Below are 17,815 nucleotides of genomic sequence, written 5' to 3' on the forward strand. Positions count from 1 at the left end.
TATTTTCTCTCTTGGGTATATTAACAAAAATATATTCAGCGCTGACCAACGAAGTATTAAGGCTCGTATCACAAAATAAAAGAAAAAGTTGATGAAACAATTGAATAATGAACTTAAAATCCACCAAAATTATAATTGAGTCAGCATCCACTGTCGTAGGGAGAAATTCACAATTAGCACATCACTATCCAGTACCATGGTGGAACGACAAATGCCAAGCAGCAACAATTGAGTGTAAACGTTTTTTCAATAGATTGAAACGACACTTCTACCTTGAAAACAAAGTCGAATTCAATAGACTCTGAGCTCGCCAGCGATTTTTTCTGAAGCAAAGCCAACGGAAAACCTGAAAAAATTATGTAAGCACTTTGAACCAACACACTGAAGTATGGGGGAAAGTAAACAGGATCAAAAGGTCGAAAGGAAATCACATAATTTCCTTCCTTGTTGATGACGTCACATTAAACAGTCGCGAGATTGCTAACATTTTCTGATAATTTCCAACAACAGTCCAGTGACATCAACTTCGACAATAACTTTAAAGAAATGAGGAAAGTCATAGACGCCAAACCTTTTTTAATTGAAAATGACGATGAAAATTCACTAAATATCGATATAACCATGTACAAACTCAAAGAGATGTTGTCTAAAGTGAAAGGCCATACTCCGGGGCCTGATGACATTCCTCATATATTTCTTACAAAACTCCCACAATCTGGCAATTATCTTCTAGGGATTTACAACACATTATAACGTACCCGACAATTTTCCACATCGTGCTCTAACTCTATTGTACTGCCTCTTTTGAAACAGAATGAATCTCCATCTGATCCCAATTCATATAGACCTATTTCCCTTATCTCTACCATGTGTAAGGTGTTACAGATAATTCTGAACGCCAGACTAAAGTTTTTCCCAGAGGGAAATAACCTAATAATTCCCCAACAAAGTGGATTTTGCAAGAACCGCTCAACAACAGACAATCTGGTTATCCTACAGTCAACCATCCACGAGTCTTTCACAAACTGACACAAGGTTATAGCCTTTTTTTTTAATATTCGTCGAGCATTCAATACAGTTTGGAATCGCAACATATTGGAACAGATGAAAAAGTGGGATATCCAAAGAAACTACCTGCTTTTATAGAAAATTTCTTGAAAAACAGATCCTTTTTTGTGAGAGCTAATGGCATAGCATTGTTCTACGAGGACGACCTAGTCCTATTTCTAGTCCTAGTCCTATTTGTCAGTGGCAGAAATATAAACACATTGGAGTCACTTCTTTAGGAGGCGATTTCAAGTCTTTAATTATGGTCCCTCAATACAGGATTCCAATTTTTCATCAACGAAGACCAAATGCCTCCTATTTTCCAAAAAGCAAACAACTACTTTCCCAAACTTTACACTTAATGAATTTGTTGAGGAAACTAAATTTCTTGGCATGACAAACTAAATTAGATCACCCATACGTAATATTAAGAAATCTTGTCAGAATGGTATGAATCTGATGAAGGTTTTATCCAATCACACCTGGGGAGCAAACTGCAATACCTTGTTACAATCTATTGGGCTCTAATAAGACCCAAATTAGACTATGGGTGTATTGCCTACTACTCTACTGCAAAGAAGTCACCTCTTAAACTGCTTGATGTTATTCAACATGCCACCATCGGGATAGCCTTTAGAGCATTCTGTAGTGGTACAGTGGAAGGTTTATTTATTGAAACAAGAGAACAGCCTCTTGATCTTCGCAGTGAATACATGACCATGACTTATGCTGCAAGAATCTCCGCTAATGTAAACAACCCCGCCTATCATTATACCTTCAATAATAGATTTCCCCATCTATTTGATCCAAATTATTAGGTTGCATTACCCGTGTTAGGAATCACACGTTAAAAGGTAAGACCTCGTTAATACTTAGCTGGCACAAGTTTCAACTTCCGAGGGTTGTAGGAGTTCAACAGCTGGTTAACGGAAAAACAGATTTTAAACAGATTTGCAAAAATGTAAAAAATTCTTAATAATCCTGTAGCTCCTAAAAATGTTATGTAATCTGGTTTCTGCTCTTCACCACCATGGACCAACTCTCCGCTCTCCGCTCACAGGAAAAATGATAACCCACCAATTTTTATCCAGAAAGCTTTCTCTGAATCAATCTCCAACTAAAAGGAATACAATCACTTATACACAGATGCCTCGAAATCTTCTGAGTGTGTGGGAGCAGCCGTCATCACAAATGATACGGAGCTTGCTTATCGTCTGCCGTCAATCTATATAAGTGAATTGTATGCCATTGCCCAAGCCGTAGCACACTGTGAAAGACTAGAAGGTAACACTGTTATTTTCACCGATTCTCTCAGCGCAATCCACGGAATCAGACAGTTATACCCAAGCAATGCACTGCTTGTTTGTATTAAGGAAGGGTTAACCAAGCTAATGCAGGATCAAAAATGTATTAAACCAGTCTGGATACCTTTCCATACTGGAATCAGAAGCAACGAGAAAGCCGATGCAGCCGCTCGCAATATTACTATTACTCCTTCCGTAACTCTGAAAAAATTTCCCACACAGATTATTTCAATACAATAAGGAAACGACCAACAAACATTTGGAAAGAAAGATGGATGTTCATGAAAACAAATAAATTACGAGGGATAAATCCCGACATGCGCTCCCAAAACTACCATTCGACCTAAAAAAGATATCAAGTCATTCTTACTCGTCTTAGGGACACACAAGACTGTAGTGTGATCAACAGTGTGAAGCACATGATCGTGGAGTACCCAGTTTTTGAATATGAAAGACAAGAGGCAAGACTTCCCAGTGGTTTCAGTTCTGCATTGCGGTTGATGCGGTTATTTTGAAATTAAAAAAATAGCTCGTTGTTAGATATCAAAAATTCTTACGGTAAGTACTAAGTGACACTACCAAAGAAATGTATGCTAGACTAATGACGGGAATAGTGCATAGTAAGCCTATAATAATACTTCAATTCTAACACTTCTGTTCAATTTTTTTTAAAGATAGGTTGTCCTGCATAGTTTGTTTGGTAAGTAGTCCAGAAGATACAATAGTGAGAGATGAGTCAAGCATTACTTCAAAATGTTTCCTATTTGACTTCACTTCCATGATATAATTTCTAAGAGAAAGAACAATATAGTCAGTTTTTAAAGTTTTTTTAACAGAGCCTGTTTCAGTTGAACCCGTCATCAACCTTCAACTGTGCCTCTCTAATGTTCTACTCCGATTTAATTATGAAAACATTTTTTCAGTCAATGCTGTATCATCAGCGAAGAGGACAACCTCAGTGCTTGGCAATCCGCGTCATTAATGTAGATCAAGAACAGAAACAGACCTATTACCGAACCCTGAGGAATCCCATATCCCACCGTCGATATATTAGAACATTGTTTATTAACTGTGTGAAAGCTATTTTCCTGTTTTTCTGGCCGTGGTTTGCAGGTTTTCATGCCTGACGTTTCGTCTACTACTGCGGTATACATTATTAAAGGCGATGCAATAACGGTCGCAGTGTCCGAGTTGGTGTTCAAGTTGTTGTTCCAAACGTGGCTGGTATTTGACTCTGGTTTTATACTGTTATTAGTGGGCATGGCTTGGTTTCTCTTAGTTGGATTACCCGATCTTGTTTATGTACCTTCAAGTATTTTGTTAATATTTATTGTCTCTTCTTTTCTATTGAAATTTTTCCTGTGTTTTTGAATTTCTATGAATTACAATAGCGACAATAATCAAAAAATTGAAAAAACTATAAAATCTACAGATTTTGATACTGATGAAAAATTGATATCTTACGTGTTGACTCCTGACTTAATGATGTCAGGTTTTTCTTGAAAGATCAGGTGAATTGTCAGAAATGCTCTGAAATATGTACGATACGAAAATCAAAAGGAAAGCAGTTGATATTGAAGAAAGGAAGCCCTGAAAATATCAAAAACTACAGACCACTATCAGTACCCTCTATAATATCGAATATGCTATGATTGAACAGCTTACAAATTTTTTAAATAAGTACCAAATAATTGATGAAAATCAACATGGTTTTCGCTCAAAACACTCCACAGTGACAGCGATAACATCTTTCTATGAGGAGATTATTGAAGCCATTGAGGGTGGTGAGAGTCCTACTGGAATCTTTTGCGATTTCAGATGTGTTTTTGACTGCATTCACCATGGCAAGATACTAAACTTGTGTAGGTATGGAATCAGAGGTATTACTTATGATTGGTTTGACTCGTACTTGAAAGACAGATATCAAATCGTTAAAATATCTGAATTAGAGGTGTCCGTTTTCTCATCAATGGATATTAATGCACTAGGAGTTCCACAATGATCCATAATGGGGCCTACGTTGTTTATCTTATATATTAATGATCTGCCCATGACCTTATCAGATACCTCTACCACATTATATGCAGACGACTCATCTACCATTAAAAGCTAAATATAATGAATCACTACAAATGAAAATTACAAATTTAGTTAACCAGTTATATGCTTGGTCCTTTGACAGATCCTTTTTACTGAATTCAAGTGAAACTAATTATACAGCATTTCATACCCATCAAAATTTAAAAAATACTCTGAATATCAATTCAAATAACAGTATAATTGATATAGTAACAGATATTGAATACCTAGAAGTATTCTTCGATTCCACTCTGTCTTTTAGATCTCACTGCACTGAATTAAGTAAAAATTTAAACTCAAGTGCTTCCAATTAAGAAACTTAAAGAGTGCTCTTAGTGTGAACCATCTCTTTAGATAATACCATGCGGAAATCCACTCCAGAATTTCCTATGGAATTATTGTCTGGGAAAATACCCCAGCGGTACATAGTGTTTTTGTGTCTCAGAAGTGCATCCTAAGATGTCTCGTGGGCTGTCCACCTGATCACTCATGTAAAATTTTTTTCAAAGATTACAAATATTAACAGTTACTGACATATTCATTCTTGAGCTAATGTCATATATACATGGCAACCAAAATACCTTTTTAAGAAACAGTGATACTCATACTCACAATAGAAGGAAAAAAAAACTTTTACGAGCCCTTCAAAAACCTGGAATTATCCAAAAGAGCAACAAATATTTTTGGTTTGTACCTGTACAACTTCCTTCCATGCAATCTAAGAAGTCTGTCTACTTATTCATTTAAAAGACAACTAAAAAAAGTCTTGATAGATCTGTGTCCTTACTCAATTCAAGAGTTCCTATAAATGATTTAGTTTTAATTTCATACCATTTGACCTACAGATTGTCATAATCAGTTTAATTTTAGTTATATGCTTAGATACTCTCCATGTTTAGTGTTGATAATCTCAATGTTTTGTGTTTTATTTGTAGGAGTTTTTTCCAAATTGACTTGCTTTCTGATGATCAGGCTTTGCTGGCAAAAATCGATCATTTTTTTAGGAAAATTTGTTCGTGTACTGAGTCATTTCGCACTTAGACTAATTCTACACCTTTTCTGATTCAAGTCATACCTGCTATGTGAGGTGGAAAACAGGCAATATACTTCAGTCCTGACTCCTTCAGAACATCGTACATCCTCTGATGATCTGCGTTCAGTTCCTTGAACATTGGAGGAACCTTTTCTGGTTCCCGAAACAGGAAAGCTGACAAACAAACAGAAACTATTTCTACGTTCAACTCTTTCATGGCTCTGACAATATTTTTCATCCCTTCACTCAGATCGGTGGTGGCTTTAAGGTCATTGTTTGTACCCAGGACGACGACAACGGCTGTAACATTTTTTATTGCATTCAGTACATCTTTATACTCCAAAACATTGCCTTTGACTACTTCGACACTGTTTCTCAAATGGTCGGGCAGTTTAGCTGGATCTCTGAGAAACGCTCTGACGTTGAGACCTGGGAAAAGTTAATCATTATTTACATTATGCAAAATTATATTTTATTCTTTCAATTGAAAATCACAATTATCAAAATGTTTATACCAAAGGTGTACGATAAAATACACAATAGTTCAATATAGTATACACAAGATTGGCATGAAGAATAAAATAAGAATCTCCGAAGTTATTACAAAATGGAATACAGATTGCATAATTTGTTGGACTAGTCAACGTACACACATATAACCTACTAAAAGCACACATACAAATATAATACTTGTCAATTTTCTAAAAGTAATACAGCACAATTTAAAATCAATATTTTAAACGGGGTTTGTTAAAAAACTCCTGCATCAAATAATTTTTTTTCTGTGCTGGCAATTTTTTTGCATTTATATTTGAAGCATCTACAGTATCATTAAGAATTGCAGTAAATTAATTGCAATGCAGAGAACTACTTCTTAATAATATTTATTTAAATTAATTTTCATGATGATTTGAAATATTAGAAAGAGTGAACTGTGAGTGAAAGCAATGGCCTACAAGCTGATCTGGTTAATGTGACTTGAGCTAACCATATATTAAGATTTTTTGTACTAACCCATAGTAAGTTAGTTCCAGGGTTTCAATTGTTACTACATCCTTCTGCTATCTAATAACAAAGCTTACTTTAACTCAGTTCACTCACTAGTTCTGATGATGCTCTCATGTTATTTTGTTTTCTATTTTAACTCCTAAGAACCAATACTTCTATCATTGATCCTAAAGAGTGAGGATCAATCATAGATGTTGTTTCTTTTTCTGATTTATTCGGCCGTTACTTGACGAAGATTAGTAGTAATTTCATAAACTACACCTCACGATTTGATCTCCACAAACTTTATTTGAAAAAATATATCACATGTTTCGCTAAGCTACTGTGTTAGCGAAACATGTGATATATTTTTTCAAATTAAGCTTGTGGAGATCAAATCGTGAGGTGTAGTTTATGAAAAAACATAGATGTTGGCTTTCAGAATAGCTTCATATAGATTTCTTTCTGAAATAATTGTATCACCAGAATATACAGCGTGACTCACGTTTCTGGAAAAAGCAAAGCATGATTTTTCTGAAAATATCACCTCTCACATTTCCTTACCCAACTCACGTTATTTTAAGGATGATTATTGGTTAGTCATGAAGGACTTTCTACAATTGGACTGAAAACTACTTCGTCATCGTCAGTAACTTCACAGGGATTTAATATTACCAATAGCACGAACTGCATGTGTGAACTTTTCTAAATGATTTTTTGGTAGGTGTTCTGATTGAAGTGTTTCTATTAAAGAGATTTTCAATACCAGTTGAACAAAAAATAATTTTTAAAGAATTTGATTTCTAGATAGCCGTGGAAATATCAAGCTTATGACAGTTTGGTGACTTTTATAAGTAATTGATAAATGGTTATTGGCGGTATTTAAAAAAATCGCCAAAAATGAATGCAAATATTGATTATTCAAACGAAGTTCTTATGAAATTATTTATTATACACGGACAGTGTGATCAAATCATTGCCAGAACTTGTAGAAAATTCAACCAAATGTATCCTGAATTAACACCAATGAACGAGAGGAAGTTTGTAAGATTACAAAATAATTTCCTTAACTATGGCTCCATGTTAAAAGCGCCTTCAACATTACCAAAACCTGTTACTTCAAATGAGGACAATACTGTTAACGTTTTGGCATATTTTTATGCATATCCAGAATCTTCCATTTGCAGTGCAGAAAAAGATTTAGGTGTATCACATGCTTCAGTACAACGAATTTTGAAAAATCACGGAATGCATCCGTATAAATTTACCAAAGTTCAAGCTCTAAAAGCAGAAGACTTCGAACGTAGAATGCATTTTTGTGAATCCCTTTTGATTCTTACACAGGAAGATCGGGAATTTTTGTCAAAAATAATTTGGAGCGACGAATCAAAATTTGCGAGAGATGGTATTTTCAATAGAAGGGATAAACATCTTTGGGCTGATCATAATCCTCATGTTACAAAAGAAATGGGTTTTCAATAAAAATTTAACCTGAATGTTTTCTGTATTCTGAAGAACAATAAAATTACCTTTTTTATTTATGAAGATACACCGAATGCAGAGAGATATCTCCAAATATTAAGGACGACTGTAACCGATTTTCTTGAAAATTTGCCTTTAGAGGAATATAGGAATTCGTGGTTTCAACTGGACGGAGCGCCAGCTCATTCCACCCAGGAAGTTTCCAGGAAACTTGACTAACTCTTCGACGATCGTTGGTTTAGGCGTTTAGGGCCGTGGGATTAGCCACCAAGATCACCCGATCTCACGCCACTTGACTTTTTTATGTGGTGTTTTAAAAGAAAGGGTATACAGTACTCCAGTGCCTACCAAAGAAGAATTGCGACGGCGAATAGTGCGGAGTATTGAAGATCTGGATCCCCAGGAAATTGAAAAAGCAACCACAAGTCACGTACAAAAAAACATTTTAAAGCGTTTAGAATGTAATGGACACACATTTATTGTGAAAATGTGATATTTTCTTTACAATTTTGTTGTTTTGAATCATTCTATTCTGTTATTGTCTGTACTTTCACATATTTTAGCCCACAAAATCTTACTTTTTACCTAGAAATGACTGATTTTTGGTACAGTTGTTCCCTAGAAACTTTTAGCCATAGTTAAGGAAATTATTTTGTAACGTTACAAACTTCCTCTCGTTCATTGGTGTTAATTCAGGATACATTTGGTTGAATTTTTTACACGTTCTGACAATGAAGAAGCGACTTTATTGAGAAAACTTGACGATTCAGGTATAGGGACATGATATATCATCTTGAAGCATTTTTCACCATCTTTCAATTTACCGACTAATATACAGGGGGTTTAATTTGAAGAAATGAACTTTTGACTACTTTTATGCACAATGGAAATAATAGTAATTTTAGCACGCCGTGTATGATATGGAGTCGATTTCTTGGTGTTATTTGAATATTTCGAGTTTGTCAAAACTATCATCAGAATATCAACTTTTCATGAAATGAGAGTACTGATGTACTTAATTTCAATTAAGGCTATGTTTTGGACCATATTTAGCACAATTTATTTTTTATCTCGAAAACAGATAGAGATAGGTATAGAACATTATCAACAAAAAAGTATTAAAATACCAGACTGATTCCAAAAATGTAATAATATACGGGGGGTTCCATTTGAAAAAATAAAGTTGCTAGGACTTTTTGATGGAAGTGGCAACGCCGCAATGCTGATAATATTTTAGATCGATAAAACAGGTAAGGAAATGTGAGAGGTGAAATTTTCAGAAAAATCATGCTTTGTGTTTTCCAGAAACGTCTAACCTACCATCGACCGTGAGTCACGCTTTATAATTACTTTTCGGGCATGCATTGATGAAAATAATGAAGAGGATTGGAGCTAAACTTGGGGACGTCCAAGTTTATTATGTTTTCTGTCGATTTGATATTGTTCATCCCAAACATTTGTTTCCGATCCTTCAAGCAAAATTCTAGTATTAATTCATTAGCTACCCCTCGTATCCCTGCTCCTTGTAACTTTTTTAGCAGGATAATGTGATTTACCATATCAAACACTCTGCTTTAACCAAAATATATGGCTACTGTATTTTGTTTGCAGTTCAAAGAGCCATATACAATGCACTCCATTTAAAACGAGCCACCCTGAATAACTTTTGGTACAATGATTTGCAGGAAAAATAAAAAAACACGTCAACAATAGTTTACAGGGGGGCACATTTTGACATTCACATTTGGTGTTCCTTCCCCTATCGCACACCCAAAGCATGAATCAATTGTTTTGCATTATCAGATGTTCCATGATGAATAGATTTCATCGAAGTAGAATACATTATGGTCTGAAGCTCATATTTTGGAAGCTAAAAATTATTTGAGTTGAAAAGTAGCCACCCTGAATGAACTTCTGTGCAATCTGTTACCTTAGTTTCATAGTGATTTTTGTGAAACATACTTCAAAAAGTCTTATTTTGCCTAGTTAGGTTTGAATTCGATATTCTCTTCATTTTGTATTTGTCTCATTCTACAATAACGATTTCCTAACAGGTGAAGTTACAATTGGTGTTTCTGTTTTTGTGAATTCTTGAGAAGCAATGGTTTATACGCTTCGAGAACGAATTGAAATAGTGAGTTTGTACTACCAGAATGGAAATAGTGCTAGAGCTGCTGCCCGTATATTCAATAATCATCCAGAAAGAAATGTACAACACAAATACGTCACGGAATTATCGAACAAATTTATGGAAACTGGAGCTGTTAACAATAAAAAGCTCAGTTCGGATGGATGTTTTTGGTTGGTTGGTTGGTAAGTGATATACTTCTACATCGCTCAACCGGTCGTGATGAGACTTGACATGTATGAGTAATTTTTCATAGAGAAGGTTTTTGGGCTATCAGTTTTTCTATAACTCGCCACTAGATGGGACTGTAGAACACTTTTTTGAAAGCACTGTTCTATAACGATGTGCACGCCTAAGTTCGTTGATTCTGATTCTACCAAAACATTGGAACAGCAGCGATACAGCAACATAGTACTAATTAGTACAACTACCAAATACTACGCGGGCGAAGCCGCGGGCAACAACTAGTCTAATATATAAAAATGTATGTTTGTTGGTAGGTTGGTTGGTAAACTTCTACATAAACTTCTAGATAACTCAACCAATCGTGATGAAACTTGACACGTATAAGTAATTTTTCATAGGAAGGTTTTTAGGCTATCAATTTTTCTGTACTACCGCCACTAGATGGCGCTGTAGAACAATTTTTTGAAAGCACTGTTGTATAACGCTGCGCACGCATAAGTTCGTTGATTCTGATTCTGTCAAAACATTGGAACAGCAGCGATACAGCAACATAGTACTAATTAGTACTACAACTACCAAATTCTACGCGGGCGAAGCCGCGGGCACGCCAAGCCACGGACAACAACTAGTCTAATATATAAAAATGGATGTTTGTTGGTTGGTTGGTAAGTGATAAACTTCTACATCGCTCAACCGATCGTGATGAAACTTGACATGTATAAGTAATTAAAAAGATTAACCAAAAACAATAATTTTATTAAACAAAAAACTGAAATTACAAAGAAATAACCTACAAGCAACAATCAAAAAAATAAAAATTGAAATATTAATAAAAGGTGAAAATAAAAAAATAAAAAATATTAACAAAAAATGAAAAATAAAAATTAAAAGATTCCAAACCAAGTTACGACACGACGTTTCGATTGTTAGTATCCATAATCGTCTTCGGGTGATAACTGGACTTATTCCTCAGAGATCTGACTATTTATAGGTCATTCGAGTGCTTTCACCTATTCCCTCTTCCCTTTCTTCGCTTCATTGGTTTTAGCAGGAGATGACCGTTTGGCAGAAATTGGTCGTTTTTCGCTTGATTAGAGGTTTCCATATGTTACGTATATCTACGCTAGCTTGACTAAATGCGTTGTTGGACAACATATACGCGGCTTCTTTGAATATTCTCCTAAACCAGTATTCCTCTTTGTGGATGATTTCAGCTTGAGCCCACTTGATGTTATGTTGATGTGTCCAAACATGCTCTGCTATTCCAGATTTGCTGGTTTCTCCTCGCTGTGTGTGTTTCTTGTGCTCAGCAATGCGAACTTTCAATGGCCTCTTGGTTTCACCGATGTATCCGGTAAATGCAATTCTTGGAATCGCAGTTCGCATTTGGTGGCCTGGTTCTTGTGAGGCTGCTAGGGATAGCGTTCCCAGATCTCTAGCAGGTCCTGATGTTATACTTGGATCCAATCCTTCTTATCCTTTCCGATAATCCTCTGATGTAGGGAAGTACAAGTACTGGTTGTGGAGTCTTCTCTTTCTTGTGGAGAGCTTTTACCGTCTTCTAGCTAAAGCCTGTTCTACCATCACTCTGGAGTAATCATTCCGTTGAAGATAATTTTTGATGATGCCTAGTTCTAGGGAAACATCTGTATATCGAAAACCCACTCACACAGGACAGTATCTGAACCAGAAATCCAACCACCATCAACTAAGAGAGGAATCATCAAGACTCTACTAGACTGTGCTTTCGGGCTCTGTAATACAAAGGTAGGTCTCGAAAAAGAACTAGGCAAAAAAGCCCTGCATGGCTGAATCTAAGGCATCGTCAGGTGTAGCTGACGTGCAAAAACCCTCATATGGGACGGTTGTCGTGGATATCAAGGTGGGAATATTGCAAATTGACTATCCGACTACCTCATTAACAGAGCATATACTTCGTGCCTGCCCCGCTGGGGACCGAATCAGGTCTTTAGAGTTCGGCAGAGCCGCACTCTTACCATCTGGCCTGAAAGACCACTCACCATACAAACTAATCGGCTTCGTTAAGAAACTGAGTTTGTTTGGCCGAGTGAGAATAGGTGTGAGCCACAATAAACCCTTGCGGGGTTTATTGTGGGTTTATTGTGGCTAATCATATGCTTCATCAAATATTTTTGATATCTGGCTTTGTATACTGACATTTCTATAATAATCGATTTCGTTTATTTATTCCTTTTTCAAAAATGACTCATTGATTATGTGGGCCAGTGGTTTACTAATAATTTATTTTACATATTTCAGAGTTTTCCGGAAATGTCATCAATACCTGGTGTTACTTTTCTGGTTGTTTTTTTTAATATAATATATTATACAATTTTGTACGAGTTAATAGGACATAAAATAACAGTACAATGATAATTGGTAACTTTATTTAATTTTGTCAATGTTTGCATAAGGACTTGGTATATCCATGAAGTGGTTGCTAAATGGATTACATATATACTTGGGTTATTGCAATGAAGAGGTATTATTATGCAATCTTGGATAAGCTCCTGTTCACATTGATGTTTTTCTTTTTCATTATGTTAGTACTTTCTCTTCATATAATATTATCGCCACTCAGTAGGTACTCACTTTGCTTATTTCGAAAGCATTTTTCGCTGTTTCACCCGGCCTCATCCAAATAATGAAAAAAACTCATTTGAAAACTTAATATTTATGAAAAAAAATGAGAAAAATACGCTCAGAAATGAACTAACATTGAATAATACGGAGAAAAATACAAAGAATCGCCAGCTAATTCAACCAATTTTTTATTGTTTCCTTTGATCTCATTTTTATAGTATTCGCCATTTTACATAATGTTCTTTGAAGTTCTCACAGCTCTTGAGTATACCAAACTTTTTTTTTCGTTAGTTTTAATTTTTCTTAAAGAAAATAATGGGGTATCATAGTGATATTTGAGGATATTAAAACATGTATTTCCAAGGTAGGAGCGTTATGAATATTCACCCACTGTTCTTTGAATAGGTTGCCAAATACTATCATGTTATTTTCAGAAAGACCTCGTTTGTGAAATCATTGTTTGAATTTGTTTGACATATTTGAAATGAATGGTCAGAAATGTTATTGTTTTTGACTACTTGTGTATGCATCTCAAGGTTAGAGATCAGATTAATGCAAGTTATGTTATATGGTTTTCCATTTTAAATTCATTAAATGAATTCTTTAGAGTTGCTCTTTTCAACAAAAATATTTCTAGCGAAGTCACCACAAACTATATAGTAGGTTAATAGGTAAATATATATCAACCATCAGATCATACAATTTATCTATTAACATTCTAAAATAACCATTTGGTGTTCTATAAATAGTAATGACAAATAATAATCTAGTACTACTCTCACCAAAGTTTACCCTAACTATTGTCAACTCAAAATGTTTTTCAACTTTAGTATGATGATTTTTTCAACCTTATGATTACCGTCTAATTCTCAAATTCCATCATGTAATGTAATTTGTTTTAATGAGTATGTTGATTTGTTTCAATGAGTATGTCTTCGTATTTTTTATTTCTCAATTCATGACTACCATTGATTGTGGAATCTTAAGATGTATATAGCCTGATTTTAATTGCGCCATTTGTTTTGACATGTCTATAAACCTTGTGTTTCTCAAGACGAATATATTATTATTATAGAGAATATAGAATATTATATTATAGAATATATTATTATAATAGAGAATTGGTTTAGATATAGTATCATACTGGGCTCTTATGAATATATAGACCCTTCCATTGATGAAATTCATCACGACATACACTGCTGATCAATGAAAACTTTGGCAATTTGAAGGTAATATTTACTGTGATTTAAGCTAATAATCTGATATGCAGCAAATATCTACATCATCGTTAGGTGAAAAAAAAAACGATATTAAGCAATTCTTTCAGCTTTCAATGAATTCCAAAGTAATTATGAAATCAAATACATTTTAATAATTAAATTAGGTAATTAACAGGTAAACTAACCTAAATTAATTCTACAATTTTTCCTTATCTCTTATTTTACAATATATGTTTAACTGTTATAGCTGTATATAAAACAATTTTTAGCTATATTGCAAAAATAAATTTAGATAGGCAATATTGTGAAATTAATTTTTATATAGCTGAAAACTGTTTTATATACAGCTATAACAGTTAAACATATATTGTAAAATAAGAGATAAGGAAAAATTGTAAAATAAATTTAGGTTGGTATACCTGCATGGGTGGTACACCTGGATGGTTTACCTGAATGGGATATCTATATAGCATAAATAGGGTTAGCTTCGCGTTAGTCTCTAGTTTTAATCTTTCTCTTTGAAGATGATCACTTGGTGATCGAAACTCGTGTCGAGGTGTTAAAAATAACGATTTGGTGTTGGGAAAAAACTCCAGTAATATTCAAAAGTAAATAAAAATAATCTAAGCGCTCGACCAAAAACATCGAAAAACTGATAGTTCAAAGGAAACACAACATTCTTTAAAAAAAAAATCGATTTTAGAAATCCCAATATCAGAACAAACATTATTCAAAGTAATGACACCCTTTCTCCATGTGTAAATATAAAACAATTAGATAAAATTAGTAATTTTCCAAACAAACCTAGAAACCTAGTTTTCTGAGGATATTTTAAACGTTAAATCGTTTATAGAATATTATTTCAATAAAAATTGAAGAAAGTAGTAATTCCGATAACACAAGAACACTTCAAAAAGTTATTCTTTAAAATTGATTCAAAGTAACTTTCGCGTAAAAATATTTTGGAGAAAGAAGAACGAATTGAAAAAATAAAATACTATCATTACTGGCCCAACACGATTAAAGACATAATGAACTGCATATATACATGTATAACATGCCAAAAATCCAAATAATCATGTTACGAAGTTTAATACTACACCTATTAGGGAATATCCATTGGAACATATGTATATCATTAACATATATGTTGATGTGTTTTGATAAAATTATATTTTAAAAAATCATTGATTGTATCTCACGTTTTGCTCAAGCATAACGTATCCAACTGAATGAAACTAATATTTTATATGGTTTATTAAAATGCATTACCTATCATAGTACTCGTATTCCCAATGAAATAACCTGCGACAGGCATTGACTTCAAGAATAGCCTCAATGAAGATTTTTGCAATCTCTTCACTATATAACTCTGAAAAACCTGAATAATAATAATACGAATTTAAGTGTTTTGAAGAAATTAAAACTTTGATATTAGAATCTCCCTATTGACCAATTACAACACAAATGTTATATGCAATTGGATTGTGACACAAAAATTGAAACCTAGCAATCAAAATATCATTGAAGCAAACTTAAACCAAAACAAAAGATAACAAAGAAACAAATTGTTTCAGAATATAACGCTTTACCTTCTACTTCTAGGGATCCCCGCAATGACAGAACAACAAAAATCAATGTCAAGGGTAACTAATCCTATTCTCCCCTTTTCTCTAGAAAAAGCAAAAACAACTTCCCAAAATCATTTATTTTTAAAATGCTTCGACTTAAACAATTCGATCCTCCAATAAAAATTATAGGTAACAATGCAGAAACAATAGCCGACTTTATTTCAATAGAGCAAATAAATCAGTAGATAGAACAAGTAAATGGCTCACTGGCACTTTAGACAATGGAGAAAAACATGTTACTTCATGATTTATAAAACTATCACAAAAAAAATATGAACAAAGACACGAGTAGTTTGTGACAAATTGTCAACTAGTTGACAACCAAATGAAAAGTATAGTTGAAAATTTGAAAAAGTGCATGCTTTTCTTAAGACTTCAAAAATTACTTGATACCATTATTATAGATAGCCAAAACGAAACAAAACAAAACATTGATGAATTAAATATTATTCATAGTAAAATATTACCATTATCAGATATTAAAGACCTAACAAATACAGTTTACCAAATTTTGAGAATATTAGTGATGCAATAAATTATAATCCATTTTCTGATATTTCTGGGAAATGTTCATGGTTATTTCCATTCATTCCCGATTCTAATCTTCGATCTAGCCATAATTCTCTTGAAACATATCCTTAACTCAACTTACCACCATTACGAAGATGTACCGTACACGAGAATAGAAGATTCACATCTCTACTCGTATCATGTAGATAATCTAATCTCCAAAGATTATTTACAAAAATTATTAAATGAAAATGCCCACCACAAACCTTCAATATATCAGTTTCCTGCTTCAAAAGCCATATTCTTGACCTAACTATATATATAGTGGTGTGGTGCACAGGAGATAACCAGGTAAGTCTGTCTCTGTACACCAGAGAGTGTTACCGGAATCATTTGCTGGCAGTTTGTCCATACTTCATCACTGGTCCAACAATCATGACATATATCCAATGGATATTTTTGGGATGAGTTCCAAGATTTTCCTCAGAAGCTTTGACATGTCCATATGGGATAAACCAGTTCTAGCTTTTTCAAGTTATCGTTCTTGCCGAGGTTTTTTATAATACCTAGATACCTGACCTCACCTCACCTCAACCTCACCATTGAAGGAAAGTAGAATTGATCATCCTGGTGGGATTTGTAGACATCTGCTCCGTCTGGCACTAATGATGAACTTTGTCTAATGCACTTTCCTATGTAGATCTTGATAAGATGACAAGATTGTCTACATAAGCTTGCAGATCTACCTCTTCTGTTAAGGACGTCAAGCAAAATGTACGTTAGAAGGGAGAATAAGCACCTCCAGTAGTACCCTACAATCCCTGTTGACCTTGAAACAGGGAGTCCCAGTAACTTTCCTGTTGTAAGCATGGGTTAGATCCGGCCAGAAATGCTGATGAGATCCATTTTCTTACCAATAAAGTATGTATTGAAGGATATTTCTATTAAAAATGGAAAAAAGCAATGCGCAAATGCAACTTTTCAATAATGACACTGGTAAACCATCAGGACTATGAAAATTTCAATAGAAACGTTCAATTCTCAAATATTTTGCTGTATGCCATATATCCCTTGAAGTTTTTTCCTGAAGTGTTGGTGAGTATAATGTAGGTAAATACATATCTGAACTGAAAATAAGGAAGACCACATAATTTGCCGACTAATCTGCAAATCTTGAATTGTTATAAGTTTTCTTCTAATTAAATATAGATGTTTATATGTGTGTTTTCTTTTTTATCTTATTTATCATTTTGCTAAAAACATGTTCTATATAAACTTTCTGTATTAAATATATAGAGAGTAAAGAGATATATTGTACTAGTATTAAACCTTCGCTTCAACTAGTAATCTATTATTTGTAAGATTTAATTTAAAAAAACTCGCCTTTTTTTACGGCTGCTTCTACGGCACAAATACCTGTCATACCGGTAGATCCGAAAATCACGACTTTTTCCATGGTTATGAATGTTTCTACACTTGAAATGACTGAATGACTGGTTGGAGAAGGATTAAAATAATTTTAATACATCATCCTGACATTGCACTTCCTAATTTCGTAATAACAAATTGTAACTGTCAAGGCGTCATTGTAGCCAACATGT

General features: G+C 34.0%; 1 protein-coding gene across 1 annotated transcript in view; it reads right to left on the reverse strand.

The window, feature by feature from the left end:
• LOC111511470 (flavin reductase (NADPH)) overlaps positions 1–17,798 on the reverse strand; it is a 30,386-nt gene extending 12,588 nt beyond the window's left edge. Inside the window, 2 exon segments of the mRNA XM_023167481.2 lie at positions 5,506–5,892; positions 17,598–17,798. Coding sequence (XP_023023249.2) covers positions 5,506–5,892; positions 17,598–17,670 — 460 coding nt within the window. The 5' untranslated portion in view covers positions 17,671–17,798.
• Between the last annotated feature and the right edge of the window lie 17 nt (positions 17,799–17,815).

Source organism: Leptinotarsa decemlineata, unplaced genomic scaffold (assembly GCF_025532065.1).
Source record: "Leptinotarsa decemlineata unplaced genomic scaffold, Ldec_3_MD MMD2_tig00078422_RagTag_RagTag, whole genome shotgun sequence".
NCBI classification, from domain to species: Eukaryota; Metazoa; Arthropoda; class Insecta; order Coleoptera; family Chrysomelidae; genus Leptinotarsa; species Leptinotarsa decemlineata.